This window comes from Balaenoptera borealis (assembly GCF_965194805.1).
Source record: "Balaenoptera borealis genome assembly, chromosome: 4".
NCBI lineage: Eukaryota > Metazoa > Chordata > Mammalia > Artiodactyla > Balaenopteridae > Balaenoptera > Balaenoptera borealis.
The window spans coordinates 80,933,235-80,952,893 of NC_138861.1; the positions used below are offsets into that span (position 1 = coordinate 80,933,235).

The 19,659-nt window shown below is 33.6% G+C and overlaps 1 protein-coding gene across 3 annotated transcripts in view; it reads left to right on the forward strand.

Moving 5' to 3' along the window:
* Positions 1-18,472, forward strand: part of GABRA2 (gamma-aminobutyric acid type A receptor subunit alpha2) — a 117,314-nt gene extending 98,842 nt beyond the window's left edge. For 2 of the 3 annotated variants that reach the window (XM_082390694.1, XM_082390693.1), the window contains 2 exons: positions 6,386-6,588; positions 16,282-18,472. In XM_082390694.1, the coding sequence (XP_082246820.1) occupies positions 6,386-6,588; positions 16,282-16,578 (500 nt within the window). In that variant the 3' untranslated portion in view covers positions 16,579-18,472. Of the gene's footprint in view, positions 1-6,385; positions 6,589-12,114; positions 12,295-16,281 lie in introns of all 3 variants that reach the window. The other variant, XM_082390696.1, reaches the window with a different exon arrangement.
* Positions 18,473-19,659: the final 1,187 nt, after the last annotated feature.

Sequence of the window (19,659 nt, forward strand, 5' to 3'; positions counted from 1 at the left end):
GATGATAAGGCCTTCTGAGGAAATATCTATACTGTTATCCAGTATTTAATACTGCCCTGGTTTATCTAGAAAGATAACTCCTAGGTCTCAGGGTAGACCCTCAAAATGTTAGAAGTGACATTACCAAAAACTATGGAGTAAGAAATACTAAAATCCCACATCTTCATAAAAGCAATAAGAAACTGGTAAAACTGTTAAAATCAGCTTTTTCAGAACTTTGGAAACTAGCCAACAGCTTGCAACCCTGAGTACATGTATTCAAGAAAAATGGTAGAATCTTGGTAGAGAATAGTAATCTTTATGGTGTTGCAACTTACACTAGTCCTATACCCACTCCCTACCTAAGTGGTAGTCTTGAAAATAAAGCCTGAATTCCTGGTACCAGAAGGAGAAAAATGGAGCTCATCCAAAAAGAATTATCATTACTTCATCTGTATGATGCCTCCCTGGAAGATCTTCTCAAAAAGCTTGTTTTTATTTCACTTGACTCAGAATTCCCCCAGTGCCAAAGCTACCACCTGAAGGATGCATACTGAAAGCATTTCCAGGCAAATACTTTAGCTGCTTCTGCCTGAGGCAGTGGATAACATCTGGGGCAAACAGTGGGCTAACCAAAAGGTTTGAGAGGAAAAGCTGGTGAATGAATTGTACATAAGTGATTTGAAAAGCACTGACATATTTCCTGGAATCTAGAAGGCCACATGCATACATAGAGCTATGTGAATACACAAAAAAAGACTGAGAAAGCCCAAAGCTCTCCCCTCTCGTTGACCTTGAGCCTCTACACAAGCAGGAAGTGGATGAGAAGGCAGAGTTGTAAACTGCCTGGTTGAATGATGAAGACATATCCCAACCTGCACACAGAATCACTGGACAAAGACTGAGAGATTTTTTTGGTTTCAAGTGTTTCAGAAAAACTCTATGCAATCATTAGATGACTACTAAGCTAAGAAAACAGAGACTTAATGGTCCCAAATGAAAAGAATACAGACTTTACAGAATTAGTTAAGAAAAGTCACTAAACAAACAAAGACAATAAATACAACAAGCAGTAATTGACAAAAGACCCTGGAGAGGGTAAGAATATGATTTCCAGAATTGCCACATTGCAGTATTCAAAAAGTCCAGTTTACAATAAAAATATAAGTTCCGCAAATTAAAAAAAAAAGTATAGCCCATTTACCAAAAAAAAAAAGATTCATTAGAAACTATACCTAAGGAAGCCCAGATGTTGGGCTAAGTAGACAAAGACTTTAAATAAGCTACATTAGTTAAAATAGAAGAGCTAAAGGAAACCATGTCTAAAGAATGAAAGAAGAGTATAATAATGTCTCACCAGAGAATATCAAATCAATAGATAGAAATTATAAAAAGTAAACAAGTAGAAATTCTGTAATTCAAAAGTACCATAACTGAAAATAAAAATTTACTAGAAGAGCTTAACATTAGATTTAAGCAGTCAGAAGAAGGAATCAATGAATTCAGAGATAGGTCAATTAAGATTCTTAAGTATGAGGAACAGAAAGGAAAAAAAATGAGGAAAAATAATCAGTGCCCAAGACACTTGAGGCATATTATCAAGCATGTCAGTATATGTATAATGGTAGTCACAGAAGGAAAGGAGAGAGATAAAGGTTTTAAAAATATTCGAAGAAATAGTGGCCAAAAACTTTCAAATTTAATGAAAAACACAAATCAACACATTCAAGAAGCTCAGTAAACCAGTAATAGAATAAATTTAAAGAGACCCACGAATACATACATCAGAATCAAACTGGAAAAAAAGAGAATCTTGAAACCATTTAGAGAAAAGGGATGCCTCATGTAAAGAGAACTCTCAATATGATTAACAGCTAACAAATCATCAGACAGCATGGAGGCCGGGAGACCGTAGGATATCATATTCAAAGTGTCAAAAGAAAAAGACTCTCAAAGATTTTATATATTTGTTCCTTTGTTCTCAAAGGAACAAATATATAAAATACCTATAGAGAATAAATAGAAAATGGCAGAAGTAACTTTTCTCTTATCAGAAATTATGTTATATGTGAATAGATTAAATCCATCAGTTAAAATGCAGAAATTGGCTGAATGGATAAAAAACAAAAAATAAAACATGATCCTACTATATGCTGTCCACAAGAAACTAACTTTAAATTCAAAGATACAAATAAGGGTAAAATAAAAGGATGGAAATAGTATATAACCAAAAAAAGAGCTTGATTGTCCATACTGATAACAGACAAAATGGATTTTGAAACAATAAACTTTCCCAGAGGCAAATAAGAATATAAAATAATGATAAAAGAGTCAATCAAGAAGTTATAACAGTTATAAATATATATGCACCCAACAAAAAAGCCTAAAAATACATGACTATAAATTGACAAAATTGAAGGGAGAAATTAACAGTCCAAAAATAATAGTTGAAGAGTTCAATGCCTCACTTTCAATAGTGGCTAGAACTAGAAGATAGAAGACTTGAATGTCAGTATAAGCCAGCCATATCTAGCAGACATCTATAGAATACTCCACCCAAAAAAAGCAGAATGTACATTCTTCTTAAATGTACATGGAACATTCTTCAGGAAGACAATGCATTAGTCCACAAACAACTCTCAATAACTTTAAAGATTGAAATCATACAATGCATGTTCTCTGGCCACAATGGAATGAAATTAGAAATCAATAATAGATAAAAATTTGAAAATTTACAAATATGTAGAAATTAAATAAGAAACTTCTAAATAACTATTGGGTCAAAGAAGAAATCACAAGAGATAGTATAAAATACTTTAGAATGAATGAAAATACAACATACCATAACTTGTGGGATACAACAAAGGCATTTCTCAAAGAGAATTTTATGGTTGTAAACATCTACATTATTTTTTTTAGATCTCAAACTAATATCCTGATTTTCCACCTTAAAAACTAAAAGAAAAAAAGTGCATATGCAACCCAAAGCAAGAAGGGGGGAATTAATAAAAATTAGAACAGAGATAAATGGAATAGAGAATATAAATAACAATAGAGAAAATCAACATAGAACCATAAGTTGGTCTTTAAAAATGTCAACAAAATTGTCAAGTCTTTAGTTAGACTGATCAAGAAAAAAAAGAGAGAAGACTCAAAATTTTAAAATCAGGAAATAAGAGGGCACATTACAACTGACCTTGTAGAAATAAAAAGAATTATAAGGGAATCTGTGAACAACTGTATGCCAAAAAATTATATAACCTGGACGAATTCCTCAAATCAGAAAGTTACCAAAGCTGACTGAAGAGTCTGAATAAATCTATAACAAGTAAAGCCATGAAGTGGGTAATCAAAAAAATCAATAAAAGCCTAAGGCCGATGGCTTTCCTGGTTAATTCTACCAAATATTGAAAGAATTAACACCATTCTTTCTCAAACTCTTTGAAAAAATAGATGAGGGAACTTCTTGACTCATTCTATGGAGCCGTTTTGCCAAGATACCAAAACCAGACAAAGAAATCACAAGGGAAATAAAAAACCCTGCAGATCAACATCCCTTATGAATATAGATGTTAATGTCCTCAACAAGAAACTAACAAACTGAAACCAGCCACATATAAAAAGGATTGCACATTGTGACCAAGTAGAATTTACCTCAGGAATGTAAGGTTGGTTTAACACACAAAAAGCAATCAATGTACTACCAAACATATTTATGAAATATGAAAAAACACAAAATCATCTCAGTAGATTCTGAAAAACAAAATGAAACATGTTTCATGATGAAAACAGTCAACAAACTGGCACTAGAAAAGGACTTTTTTAACCCAACAAAGAGGATCAAAGAAAAGCCCACAGCTAACATCACACTTAGAGGTGAAAGATGAAAAGTCTTTGCTCTAACATCAGGAACAAGACAAGGATGTCTGCTTTCACTAATTCTATTCAACATCATACTTCAGGCTTTAGTTAGGGCAGTTAGGCAAGAAAAACAAATAAAAGGCATCCAATTTGGAAAGGAAGAAGTAAAACTCTATTTGCAGATCACATGATCACATGTTCTTATACATAGAAAACTTTTATTAAACCACATAAAAACTATTAGAGCTAATACATTCAGCAAAGTTTCAGGGTACAAGCTCAACATTAAAAAAATCAGTTTTGTTTGTATACACTAGCAATGAACAATCTGAAAAGGAAATTAAGAAGAAGCTATTTTTATTTATGTAACAGCCAAATGAATAAAATGCCTATAAATAAATTTAAGTTTAAAGATGAAAAACTTGTATACTGAGAACTATAAAATGTTGCTGAAAGAAATTAAAGTTCTAAATAAATGGAGATGATATATGTATATGTGATTAAAATGGATAGATATGTATCCCATATTTGGGAATTGGAAGACTTAATGTAGTTAAGATGGTAATACTTCCCCAAACAAGGGATTCAATGCAATACCTATCAAAACTCCAATGACCATTTTTTGAAAAAATGAGCAACTGACCATAAAATCATAGGAAAGTGTAAGGGACCCTGAAAAGCTAAAACAATCTGAAAAAAGAATAAGAAATTCGGAGAACTGCTTCCCAATTTCAGCACTTACTCTAAAGCTATAAGTTATCAAAACTGTGAAATTTGCATAAGGACAGACATGTAGATTAATGGAATAGAATTGAAAGTCCAGAGTAAACCCATATATCTATGATCAATTGATTTCATCAAAAGTGCTAAGATCATTTAATGGGGAAAGAAAAGTCTTTTCAGCAAATGTTGCTGGGCCCACTGGCTATCCACATGCGAAAGAATGAATTTGGACATCTACCATACACAAAAATCACCTCAAAAAGGACCAAAGACCTAAATGTAAGAACTAAAACTATAAAACTCAAAAGAAAATATAGGCCTAAATCTTTATGACCTCAGATTAGGCAATAGTCTCTTAGATATCTGTAATCCCTATTAAAGAGGATGTCAATTGCTCCACATCCTCTTCAATGCCAGGATAGTATCACTCTTTTAAAGTTTTGCTAACATTTTGCTGATAAAATTGTTTTAAAAAGGTATCTCATTATTGCTTTTTTTTTTTCCTTAACTGCTGGTGAAGTTAAATATATTTTCATATATTGATTCGTCATTTGCATTGCCATGTATATATATATGTGTGTGTGTGTGTACAGGTGGATATGGTTGTGTTCGTGGGTATGTGTGGGTGTATCTGGCTTGTATTCTATTTAATTATTCTCCTCTACCAAATTCTCGAAAGAAGACACCATCTAAAACCTTTCACAGTTTGATGCATGCAAACACAATGTATTTCTGTAAATGTGTTTTTTAATATTGACTCGGCAGCAGGTGAGCTAAATTTATTTTTCTACCTTTTATTCCTACTACTACCATCATATTCCCAGATGCATTCACTCATGATTAAATAGAATTATTGCTATTTTGAACTGCTAACTCTATGGTAAGAGAGAAAAAAGACTGTTTTATTTATCCTAAGGGAAAGTAAAAAATAAAATATAAAAAATTTCAGTATATGAATGAACATTTCTTTAACATTTCAATTGTCTTTTAATTTAATGTATCCCCTATGTACATAACTAATCCTCTCTTGAATCTCTGATAAAACAAGTAATTGTAGACATTTTGACTGCTGATACTGTGACTGGCTTCTGAGTTATTGCTTTCTTTTTACTTAACCATTGTGACTTCCCTGACTATAGGCAGAAAAGCTTTATAATGCAAGGAACGAAATTATTTTTTAAACCAACAAAGGTATAAAATATACCTTTTTAGTGATTTAAATTTTATAAGGTTTGGGATTTAGATGCTTGTTTTATTTTCTGCAGATTCTAAGCTTCATTAGGAAAGAAATTATGTCCTCACAATGCTAGGCAATCCAGAATTAATTTCATACTTAGGTAGCTATACTTAGAATGAAGAACTTCTTAATCATAGTTCTATTGTGACTACTAGTGTGGATGATTGGTCGTCTGCTTAGAATGATTCAAATAAATGATGAACAAATTAATGTGAGGCTTTGTGAAAGATTTTTTTAAAAATTAATGTTAATGGACAATGGGTCAATGTCAAGTCCTTCTTTCCTTATAGGAAATTCAACTTCAGTTTCACCAGTCTTTCTAACCTCAATGGTATTTAAGAGAAAAAGGAGATTCATACAAACAAAAATGAAAAATGAAAGCATTTCAGAGTCATCACTTCAAAAAGCATAATAACCATTTACGATAATTAACTTTGCACTGTTTTCTTTCTGAAGATTTTTCTTTGGTTTTTTAGTGGCTAGAGGTGGCACTGAAAGTACCTTTGGGGGAAAAAAAAAAAAAAAGTATTTCCAATGCTGTCCTGCTGGTATTTGTTGATGTTTTTGCTTCCTATCTTTCTGCAGGAGTAACAACTGTTCTCACAATGACCACTCTAAGCATCAGTGCTCGGAATTCTCTCCCCAAAGTGGCTTATGCAACTGCCATGGACTGGTTTATTGCTGTTTGTTATGCATTTGTGTTCTCTGCCCTAATTGAATTTGCAACTGTTAATTACTTCACCAAAAGAGGATGGGCTTGGGATGGAAAGAGTGTAGTAAATGACAAGGTAAGTGAGAACTTCCTTCTCACCGTGATTAAGAGAATCCCCCAACAGATTTAGCTTGCAACAGACACTGTTCCTCAAAACTGACATTAAGAACATTCAAACATAAAAGATTTCTTTCAAAGTACGCTCTTGCCTGAAATCCTTTAGGAGTGCTGGTAGTATTACTTCTGTTAAAACCACTTCCTAGCATCTTTTGAGCTCTGTGTGTCAGGCACTGTGCTAAGTTTTTTATATATGTTCTCTCGTGTAATCTTTACAACTTTATAACTAGGGTTTCTTTTTAATTCTCCTTTTTTTCTGATGAAGAAGCTATGGATGGCTTAGTGAAGTTATTTACTTGCTCAAGCTCACACAAATTAATAAGCATACTTAAACCCAGATCTGCCTGACCATTAAATTCATGCTCTTAACCACGCTGGTTTATAGGAAAAAGATTTGGAAAAGAAAAGTGGGCATTAACTTTACCAGTTATAGAATTTCAGGCCCTATCAGTCAAGTGGGCTGAGTTACTCTTCACCTACCCCCATCTCTGTTGCTTGGATGCAAAAGACTGGCAGCATCGTAATCTCTCCCATGTGGTATGGAATAAGTAACTAGGTAGGAATGCCTAGACATTTTAAGTTGCTCCTGCAGTCTATAAGAGAAAAAGTATTTGTTTTGAAGATTAACTTCTTTGGTAATTATTTCAGGTGTCTATTTTTAGGTTTCAAGTACTGAAGGAAGTGGGAGTTTTGTGCATTGATAAATAGCCGTTTCCTTTCTTAGTCTATAGATTATTATTCATCTGTCTTATGAGGAGGCTTTGTATATATCACAATGAGATAGAAAGTAGTCTTAATAATAGTAAAAATTCTACTTGGAGGGCTCCTTTATTATAAAATATCTACCTGAATACCCTTCCATTAAATTTGGAATAATATACTTGCTGATTTTCCTTTCCAGTTATTTGAATACAGATTTTTTTTTCAAATTTCTATGACAATATTGCAGTTAAAGTGTACAAACAGTTGATGTTATAGTTTAAAAGTCTTGCTCTTTTTCCCTAATTTTGTAAACTGTAAAAGTTCTCATAAGAGTGCTGGTTTATTTCATTTTATAAGCTATGTTTTGTATGCTAATAGCCAATGAGTAAATATTAAAGGGAATCTGATTGATTTTCCATGCTTACCTTCTAGGTTATTTTACCATTTCCATTGCATTTTACTGTTGATTGATGTTTTCATTCCCCATAAAATATACTGCTTTTCCATGCTATCTATGCAATTATTTCTTTTTATATTAGTTACACATGCACTTTCATACTAACTTTTTTTGAAGATAAGATGCTTTGTAAATATGTCACAAAAGATAAATAGTGGTTTGTAGTGTAAATGCCCTGTGTAGAAATATACTGATATATTATTTTTAATGCGATGAGGGTGTCAATCAAATTGATGTTGTGATTTGGCATATCAAATAATATGCCTTCTTAACCCCTGAACTTGGAAAAGAGAAGTACCTATAAATGCGAAAAACACATTCTTGATAATGCATTCTAAAAGCAATAACCTACTACTGATGAATACTGAATTTAACTCTACCCACATAGCAGATCACACATAGTGAAGCTAAATCTAGGTTGAAATCATTTATGTTCCAACCTAATTTGCAGGAAAACAACTAACAAATTTGTATTATTTCAGTAATAAGTGATTCAAGTTCAGTGGATAAGTTAAAGGGAACATTATATCAGGCACCTTGCTTGTTCTTAGTCACTTTTCCACAGCTAGAGTGCCAAGCACAGTGCCAGTCACTTAGTAGGCACTTCAGAAAGTTTCATTGAATAAAAGAATAAATAAGTTTCTGATATTAAATCTGGCAATGTAATACCAATGAGAAGATTTCTTTGCCTTCATGGAAAGTCTTTTAAAACTTTACAGTGGTGAATTTATCAATGGGTACTCAATCCATTTTCATGATTGAAATGAATCTGGGGAGGTATTTCCTAAACCTACTTTGGAAATAACCAGGTCCTTAGAACTAAAAGGAAATCTAGTATAGTGCCCCAGACTAGCACATCTGCCTAAAAAAAATATTTCAGTGCAATTTACCTCTGCTTTAGTTATCCTTAGATTTAATTAAGTGGAGAACAATAATTTTCCTGAAATACAAAGTTTTTATCCATCGGCCAAATTGGCATCCTTTCAGTTTAACCAGACTGGAGGAAGTTCTCTTTTGTGAAGTTAGTAAACATGAGTAAATGCACTTAAATTATCTGTCAATCCAAAGAGTATATAAAAAGTTATTAAAGGTTTGTTAACTGGCAAGTATTAATTTGTCTCATAAGAATAATCACTCAGAGATTCATATTAATATTATATGTTTGAAAGAAAGAGATATGTATTTAACATACAGTTTTCATGTAGATTGTGCTCTGTTGATCTTTAAAGTTAGTTTTTGAAAATAAATAAATAAATCCACTCACTTCATATTCAAAACACATTTGAGCCCTCTATTAGAAGACAAAGCCTACCTTGCTCTGTGATCTTGCACAAGTTTGTACACTATACCTTTAGTCTCAGGTGTGAAATTAGTCAACAAAATTTTATCATTCTAAAAATGTAGTGGTGGATCAAATAACCCAACTTCAAATATTTATGCCCTTCCATATAAGAAAATATCTACTTATGCAACCTCCCAAGTTCTTCTGGAAACTTCTCTTACACCCAGTGTTCTTCCACTTCCTCAAGACTAATTCTTCCACCCCATCTCTTGATTCTTTTCTTCTTGTTCCTTCTTCAATCTTGAAGCATCAGTTATTATTTTCTTCTCTTACTTCTTCAAAGCTATCTTCTCCTTTTCAAGTGTCTCCTTGCTTTACATTCCTGAAGATGCTTAATATGTTTAATTTACCATAAAGGCAAAACCAAAACTCTCTCCAGATTGTATGTCACCCATTCTCCCATTATCAGATTCCACCCTCTTTTTCTCCATTCAAGCTTTTTGAAAACATTGCTTACAATGTGTATGTTCTCACTTCTAGTTTAATTCTCAGCTCACTGTAATTCTTTCCATTCATTGTCCTGTAACTGAAGGACAGCAACGACCTCTACATTTTCAGATTAGATAATTTTCCATTTTTCTTAAGGGATCCCCACTGAATCCATTGAATACTGTTATACTCCAAGATTCCATTTCAGGCCCAAGTCAGCAACTTTTTCTCTTCTGTTAGGCCTTTAAAACAAGTTTTTCTCTTCTGTTAGGCCTTTAAAACAGCTACCACTATTCATTCTGTTCTTTGAGATTCTTTGCCTGAGTTCAGAGTAGATCCAATCTCCTTAGCATCTGCTGTTGTTTATCCCCAAAGATAGTCATATAAATTTATTTTATGTTTTTGTTCTTACTATTCATAAGTGATTCTCACTTTAAGGATTTTACTGACCATACTTGTAGGAATGTCAGCAACACTAAGCACACTGTTCATTATTTATTATATCCAAATAGGTAAAACCTACTCATCTTCAGCACATATACCAATCCTCAGGAACTTTCTGAACACTTGCTCCCCACACCCCTGAATAATTAGATCACCTTATAAGTGTGTATAGTATCCTGCTCTTTTGCATTTAATTCTTTATCACAGTTTGTAATTGCACGCTTATATCCCACCTCCTTCACTGACCATGATTAACAATGACCATGTTTATTTTAATAAATCATTTATCCTTGTCCCTTCGTACAGGGCCTAGTATATATTAGTTGCTCAATAAATATGGTATGAATTAATGAAGTATAACCAAATCACAACTACAGCCAACACCTTTATCTTACCTTCCACGGTTATTGTCTACAGCTATACTCCATACCTTTCTTTTAACTTCCAAGCTCATATATCCAACCTGTTCCCTAGGCATTTCTACATGTATATGACATTTCAGTCTTTACATATCTCTTTTAAAAAGTGAAAGAAAAAACAAACAAAAAATCTCCTAAATGCCTATTTTTTTTTCATATATACCTCAGTTCATGGCAAAACCTAATCTCAGAAACCAACAACTTGGAAGTTACCCTTAAGACCTAATCAGTCATTGAATGGTATCCATTCCCCTACCTATATGTCATAGACCATGCCCTTGCCATCTCTCATTATTTTGAGACTCTTTATTCCTCATTATCTCTAAATCATGTCTCCCTTTAATCCATCCTCTACAGTAGTGCCAGAGTTATCTTTCTAAAACAGAAATCTGTTCATTTAATTTTCAGCTCTTTAATGAATTTTTGAAAGCAATTCTTCAAGCAGCTCAGCTAATATGGTCCAAATATATAGTCTTCTAATATATTTGTTTACATGATGAATAATAAGAAATTTTTTTGGGTGTTATTTATTGTGCACTTACTACTATGTGCCTGGGAATATCTCCATGTTAGAAATGAGGAAATACAAGATTGGTCAAGTAAAGTTACTTGCTCAGGATCACACATCTAATAAGTGGTGAATCCAAGATTGAACACAAATCTAAAGTCCATGCTCATATGCTTCCTCTAGCCATTAAAAACATCTCCCAATTCCATGCCCCTACATATCTCCATGGCATTAGATGTGTTCATCCCTCTTGCTAAAATGCCCTCTCCTTTCTTTTCTAACTGATGAACTACTTATTCCTTCAAATCTTTCCAATTGTATCTAATTGCCATCCCCCCACTATCTTTCTACAGTACCTGGCATGAATTTCTTTTATGTAACCTCATTAAATTATACTTTTATTATAAACAAATCTGTTTCTAACAGTAGGTTACCTGATCTAAGAGGATAATAGTTTTGTCTTATTCATTATTTCTCTGCCAATACCTGACATAGCATTTAGCACATAGTTTATTTGAATTAAATTTTTAAAAATACCTTTTGTCTCTTGAGATTGTTTTTATTTCTAAATCTGAGTCAGTGGTTCTACACTGGCCAAGAAAAGCATATTCTCTGGAAATACACTATATATTAAATTACTTGAAATATAGGCATAGCACCATAATATCCAAACTAACATGAAATGTGCCATTGTTTTGTGATTCACTCCATGCAATTCATAGAAAACATCGTATTTCAAGTGTTTTCATTCATTTATACACATTTTTAAACATCATGCCTTGTTCCAAAAGCATTTCAGGCAGTTTACCAAAAGAATGCATGTACTTAAATTATTATAATAAGATATAAATAGAAGTAGAAAATCAGGATGAAGGAAAATAGACTGCAAATATGTCCACCATTTGGGCCAGAACATTAACTGTAGTTCATAGCTAGAGTATGCTGAGATTCAACTCTTGAGCTTCTTGGCTATGAGAGTAAACCATGGGGGAAACTTATCTTTCTTTAACCAAAAAATGGATGTATAAATTTCCTCAGAAAGAACGATTGTCCTATGCTAAAAATCTCTTTTTTAAACAATATCATATGGGTTTTATATTAGGGAAAGTTGGGTGCTATTGCAAGTAATGTCAACATTTTCCCAATAAAAGCAGTAATGAATTTCATATTGATGTTTCTTGTAGTCCCCTTCAATAAAAGCTGAAGGCATTACATTAATATACAACTCAGTGAAGGCAATTCTTCAAGGAGCTAAGCTAATATGGTCCAAGTATATAGCTTTCTCATGGCCCAGTTTAATCCAAGGAAAGACTTTAGAGTACTTAGAGAAGTGGATGGACTGTATAATCTTCAAACAATCTTCTGTAAGTATCACTTTTCTCAGTCAGGATGGTTAGCAGACAGTTAACAATAGCATTATCTGACAAGGGAGCATGTTGTTGTTTTACAAGTAATGGGCTTTCTAGTAGCCACAATGACTGTAAAAAAGCAACATGGTACGTAGAAAGAGCATAAATTTGCCACTTTGTAAACCTGGGGTTTTCTCCAAAGACTGTTGTATTTAGTGTTGTATTTATGAGAGCTCCATTTCCTTATTCTAAGCTCCATTTCCTTATTCAGTCTCTGAGATTCTTTCCAACTCTGAAACTATGTGATTGTTATTTTCATTTATATCCTAGGTCACTTCACTACTAGGTGTCTATATTTTAGCTAGAGCATTTGCTCAATTTACTAGCACTTCATTTTATCTAATACTCCAAGAAAGCCAAAACTGGTTTGCCCCAATGGTGTAAGATGTTTTGATTTCTGTAATCAGGAATTTTCCAGACTTAAAATTTTAATTATATATTTGGACACTCTAATAAAGTAATAACCTCAGAATATTCTGATTGTTATAAAATGTCATTTAAAAAACAGAAAGTTTAATTAGTATGGGTTATATCGCTTTTCATTCCACTTAAGTAACAGCATCCACTGATTCTAAAGCAGCATAATTTACTTTTTTTCCCCAGATAATGTATAAAAATAGATCATTTGCTGTTTTAGTGTATAGCCATATTTTCCCACTTCCCTCTTATATGTCTCAATCACAAGTGAAACAGTTTCCACAAACGTGGAAATTCCGCAGCACTGTTTTTCAGTTGAGCTTATTTTATTATTTCTCAGTCTCCTACATCTATAGATGGTGAAATTGAGGACTTTCGGCATAATTACATAACAGAATTGCAGAATACACTATTAGAATCTATTTCTATTAATCTAATAAATGGTTATTGTATTCTATGAAATACATTATATGCTTATATACATTATATATACCTATATACGTATATTATCACAGTAATCATTCTAGTAGATGTCATTCATTTATCATGAAGCAAACATTTTTTGAGCCTGCCCTGTGCCAGGAACTTTGCTAGGAATTCTGCATTGCCCAATCTCTGCAATTCGATATTGCAGTTTAAGAGATGTTTAGGTATAATTGAAACAATAATAATATAAACACTATATGTCAGAACTTTATGAGTTAAAAAGTCCTTTTAGAAGGTTGACCTAGTAATATAAACTTCAATTGGAAAATCTTGAGAAAAAGATATTCACAAGCTTCCTCAGAGGTAAAGTCATGAGGCATGCTGTTTAAAGCAGAGGTTTGGAAACCACACACATTTGAGTTTGTGTGCTTTTTTAGCCACTTAGACAGGAGACCTGGTCATGTCACAAAACCTCTTTAGCTTCTGTTTCTGATTTTGTAACTTGGGGTTACAACATAGAACTTACTTCTTATCCAGTAGTGAATTTTGTCACCAACGACACCCTTAGGCTTAACACTCAACCTGACACATCCTAAGGCTCACAAGGTGTTAGTTATCATTGCTACCAGTTATATGCTTGAGGATTACCCTCCATGTGTAACATGGGAAAAGCTGTTTTATAGCTTTCATAAAGCTACAAATGGTAATCCCTCACCCCTTTTCCTCTTATGCTCCAGCCAGGTCTGGAAGAATGCCTTATCAGCAAGGGAAAGAGGTGAGGGGGAGACCCAGTGCCAGTGAAGGACAGGAAATGTGGGCCTGTTTACAGATCTTCCTGGGCTTTCAGAGGCCCTTTGTTATCTTATTTTACTTGGACATTTTGAGAATTCTTATTCAAAATACTGATACTTGAAAATCTGTCCTAGGTCAATTGGTCCTATAAATCTGTTGATTTACACTATTCACTATTTTGGATAATTCATTGCTGGCTCAAATTTGTTTGCATTTAGATAACTAGCAATGAGTGTGTATTAGTACAGAAGTGCAGTTAAATAGTTTTCCAGGTTTCATTAAATATTATTATTTAATGTTGAGTAAATATTTTCAGGTTTCATTAATTTGGCTGCATAATATGTGCTTACCTCATGGAAGGAATCATGCTAAGGTTATAATGGTGAACAAGACAGAAATAGCACCAGCCTTCATTGAACTTAGATTCTAATAGGAAAGGAAGATGTCAGTCAAATAATCACACAACTAAAGAAAGAATTTACTCATTTTGAAAAATGACATGATGGAAGTAAACTGGGTGCTCTAAAAGAGTATAGATGGGGAACCAGGACGACATTAGAGTGGTTAGGAAGTACTTTCTGAGGAAATGACACTTCAACCAAGATCACAATATGAGAGGGTATTGATCACGTGGAAAATGGGATGGAGGGAAGCCATTCCAGGATGAGGAAGTGAAACCACTAGGTGGCATTTCAGGGGACTCTGAGCTCCGGTTCTTTATGTCTCAGTGCAGAAAGAATTAAGTGAGAGACAAAGAGATGGATAAGAAGTGATGTATTAGAATAGGATGCTTGTGAGGCTTACAAGTAGGCAGGCCAGAGGGTGCTGTGCCCCAAGAACTTAGTGGGCTACAGTTTTATAATCAAAGGAACAGTGGGAGGGGGAAAAAAAACCCTTCTTCCTCATTCTTGAGTAGATGTCATGCTTCCATCATCAATTCCTCCTCCATGTAAGGCAGGGGAGTTTTCTTGTCCCTACATGGTCAAGGTGGGACTGTCATGCCTCAATGGAAATGAGCAAAAAGGCAGTAACTTATGCTAAAAATGTGAAATCATCTCAGGTTTTAGTATGTCACCTTTCCTTATATTTTTGTTTTTAGTGCGCATATATGAATGTGTCCTAGGAAACAGTAACTTACTGAGCTCACTGGGCAGGATGTGGGTCTCATGCCACCATTGTTTTATAGTTTTGGGGCATGTCTCATGCTTCTGTTTCATGGTTTTGTTGCTAAGGAAGCCTGCTTGGCTTTGTGGCTAAGCAAACCTGCTTTCTAGAGTGTTCATTAACTTACAGGAGTCTCCCATACTTTTTTCTTTACTTACAGTCCCCTAGTGGGATTAACTATTTAATTACCTACTTTGTCCCTTTACTCTGGCCCTATCGGAAGTAGCATAGCCAAAGGCATCAAACAAAGAAGTCCTCCAAATGCAAGCTATTTCAGTGAGACTGGTATATAATGAACAAAAAAAGACACCATGGCAGGAAGTGTTGATTTTATTCTAAGTTCCATGAGATGGTATTTAAGAGATTTAAGCAGACAGGTGACCCCATCCAATTTATGTCTTTAAAAAGTCCCCATGGGGGTTGTAGTTTGACTAATGATTGGATGAGGTCAAGCCAAGTGGAAGAGTACAAAGGAATGCTGCTTGGTCCAGGCAGGAGAAAACTGTGACCCAGACTAAAGTGGGTGAGAACTGAACTGGGAAGTATAAGGAGAAACATGTTGTGGATGAGCTAGGCAGAAATCCAAAAGTTTGTATTTCATCTTCCTTCTATGTTCTTAGTATTTATTACACTAACATCTGTATATGGATACAATTTCCTACCATCTGAGTAAAACATTACTGTATGATTTTGACATGAAGGGGAGAAATCCTGTTATCAAGTTAAAGAAATTAAATTATTAATTCAAAATTTGAGATAATTCACTGTAGATGATCATTCCTCATGTTAAATTATGTCTTCATATCATTTATTCATTCACACATTCATTCAACAAATATTTGAGTGACTTGTAAGAGTCAAAAATGTGTCATTTGTTAAAGTTGTATTTTTGATTGTCAGTGTTCCATGTAAACAACAAGAAAATGGTTCTCCAGGAAAATGATATCATTGATTTACTCTGGGGGTTTCCTCTCCCTAATGGTTTTAGGACTTAAAAAACTACATTTATTTCCCTAAATTCCTTCTTTCTAATGGATAATGATGCTTATCAAGATACTTTTCTTCAGAATTTGAACTGGAGTTTGGAAAATGTTAAGAAGCAGTCTCAACCCACATTCTGTTAATTCTTGTATTTTTCAATAGAAAAAAGAAAAAGCCTCTGTCATGATACAGAACAATGCTTATGCAGTGGCAGTTGCCAATTATGCCCCGAATCTTTCAAAAGACCCAGTTCTCTCCACCATCTCCAAGAGTGCAACCACGCCAGAACCCAACAAGAAGCCGGAAAACAAGCCAGCCGAAGCCAAGAAAACCTTCAACAGTGTTAGCAAAATTGACAGAATGTCTAGAATAGTTTTCCCAGTTTTGTTTGGTACATTTAATTTAGTTTACTGGGCTACATACTTAAACAGAGAACCTGTATTAGGGGTCAGTCCTTGAATCTAGACACAGGTTGTCTTTGGGATGTATAGCAACATTAAACTTGGTTTGTTTTGCCATGTACAGTCTGACTAATAACTGCTAATTTGTGAACCAACATGTACAGTATGTATATAGCAACTAGCTTATAGACCTCTAATAGAGACACGCATTTGCTAACTTGTGGTACTGCAGGCAGAAAGCACCCCATGCCCAAAAAGCCATTGCCTTTTTAAAAGATTTACCCTAGGAACTGGTTTAAAGTGGATTTCAGATGACCTGATTTATTTTCTCTTTTCCTAACAGCGATGAAAATAGAGATCCTACACCACATATTATGGACAGGTCTTACATAGGAGTATTTTCTACTGTTGCCTAACTATAATGTAAGGTAACATTGTCGTTCCAAGATGAATTCCTCTAAATAACAGAACCTCATATCTGCAACATCAGTTCCCTTCCCGAGTGCTCAGAATCCCTGCTAGCATAATTGGAAGCTTAGTACACATCAGAAGAAAAGCTAGAGATTTGAAATCAGCTTTTAATTACTCTGTATAGTGTCTATAGCCATGTACATATTACAGCATGACAAATTCAAATAATTATGAGTCACCCCGACAGGATGTTCATTATGCCTAGAATTTAATAACCATTGGAATGTCATGGTCATCACATTTTTAGCATCAGAGTTTATTTGAAAGTAATAATTGAAATCCTACAGATTATTTTAATCATTGGAAACTACCTTAAATTAAAAAAAAAGACAATAAATAGGTCTTACTCTTTCCAGTATGTGTTGTACTGAAATTGATCAGCTAAATTTTCTTGGTGCTGGAGACTGGAAAAAACATCCAGTTTGGCTGCTGTGGAGCAACATTCATACTGGATTAGAAAACTGTGCCAAAAACTCCCATCAATGAGAGTTCATAGGTGTCACAGAATATGTATAAGCACTTATACGATTCTCTCCTTTCCTGTTTACTGCAAATTCTGCCTTAAGGCTTCTTTTCATCAGGACTCAGAAGCCACTAATTACAAAGGAAAGGGCAGTTAATTGGCACATTTTTCTGTCTTGAAAGCAGCTCTTTCAGATAAGAATTAATGTAAATCTGCTTTTGTAAATTGCAACTTTGAATTTCTCTGACTCAAATTTGCAGCTTTGTATACCTGAAGAGGTTTTGGTAAGAGTTGAACATTTTTAAACTGAAACTTTAAAGCATCACCAACAGATTGCGGATTAGTTCACATGCACAGACATCACACACACACACACACAACACACACGCACACACAATTAGCTCAATTAGGATACACACACAAACATGTAGCTAAATTAGAAACCAGAATTTTCAATTTTATATAATTACTAATTATTAATGAGTAAAATTCATTTTCCTTTCAGTATTTAAAAAATACTCTTTATGTCCCTGAAATATGTTAATAGAAATTAATAGTTGTGTCTCATGCCTAGATTCAACATTTTGGGCAAACTTAAAATCCTTTTGACTCACATATACATTAGCAGTTATTAGTTGACTTTTACTAATAGATACACCTATATGACGGTGTTTTTGTAGAAACGTAAGTAGTCAAATAGTGGCATTTCTTGCAGTTTTGTACAGTATTTCAGTATAGTGCATAAATAGGTATGTTCATAAAATCAATAAAAGGAGTATCTTATGGAAATAAGCAAAATCACAACAAAAACTGCTATTTCTTTGCCTCGTTTAAATTTTATTTTTTTTCATTTTCTTTGTTTCAGTGTGATTCTGTTATGTGCTTTGCATGACTGTATTAATACCAAGGTCACAAATGCATCTTATTAACAGAATTGGCGGTGAAGACAGCCTTGACATTAAAAATTCCCTCACGAAAAGTAATCCATAATCCTTAATAAAATAAATTTGTTACATGAGCCAATAAATGTATTTCTTTAATTCCCTTCCAATAGCATCTTCTTTGTCATCTAAATCGTTTTTTAAAGTGCACTTTATTCATACACTGGAATGGAAGATATCCTATTTTCTTACACATTTAAATATATCATAGCTCTTCTGGGCTGTTTAGGGAAGGGTGTGGTAGTCTAAGACAGTACACAATGCCTGAAGACAAGCAATAAAAAGTGATTTGTATGGTATGTATTGTTAGACACTTTAAATATTGTTCTTATAAGTTCTACATTTCCCCCTTAATGTGTGACTATACATTATAAATTTATAAATATGTACATATGTAAAAATATATGTGAATAGCAGTTTCTGTAGGACAACAGAAAAGACTCATCTATACTTTTGGCAAAAGGCTGCACCTACATTGATGGTACCTGTTTTATTAAAATTTATGGTAGATTGACCAGAAAAGTTATCATTATTGTTATTTTTATTTTTACTTTCAACTGTTAAAATCTAATTTGAGCCTAATGATATCCTGACGGTTGAGATATTCCAATAATGTGGATCAGGATTTTCTATTATTTCTCTTACTTTCGTGGAATTTTTTCTTACACACTTCTTAATCTTTTAAAGTTTAGATAAATCGAAAGGAGCTTTTACTCTTGCTGGAGAGAGGGAGGATGGTCCCTGGAAAAGGATTTTAAATTATAGAAGCAGAGTCTTTACAATTATTCTCCCTTCTATAAATCATTTTAAAAACACAAAAAAGTGACATGGATTTATTAAAATAAGATTAATTTTTCGGGAAACATTTTTAATAAACGAACAATGGTCTCTTTGGCCCATAATATTATGACTATTTTATGCAGCTGTATATTGACATAAAGAGTTATGGTATGTACAAAATGTAGATAAATACATGTACATATATAGAGATATAATCTCATTATTGTATAGTTACTGCTCTGATTAAGCTCGTATTTGTTCAACAAATATTTTTTACCTCCTACTATTAGCCATGCCATCTGGATGGTGTCACTACCACTCACATCACATCCACAGAATTCAGTTGAAAATCAAAGTGCATCTCATTCTTGTAAAGACTTTAAATAAAAGACCAAATGTAATATATAACTTAATTTAGCACTGAGAGTTGTTTATTGAGCTGTGAGATCATGAGTGTGCTAAGATGGTGACTGTTTTGCTCTTT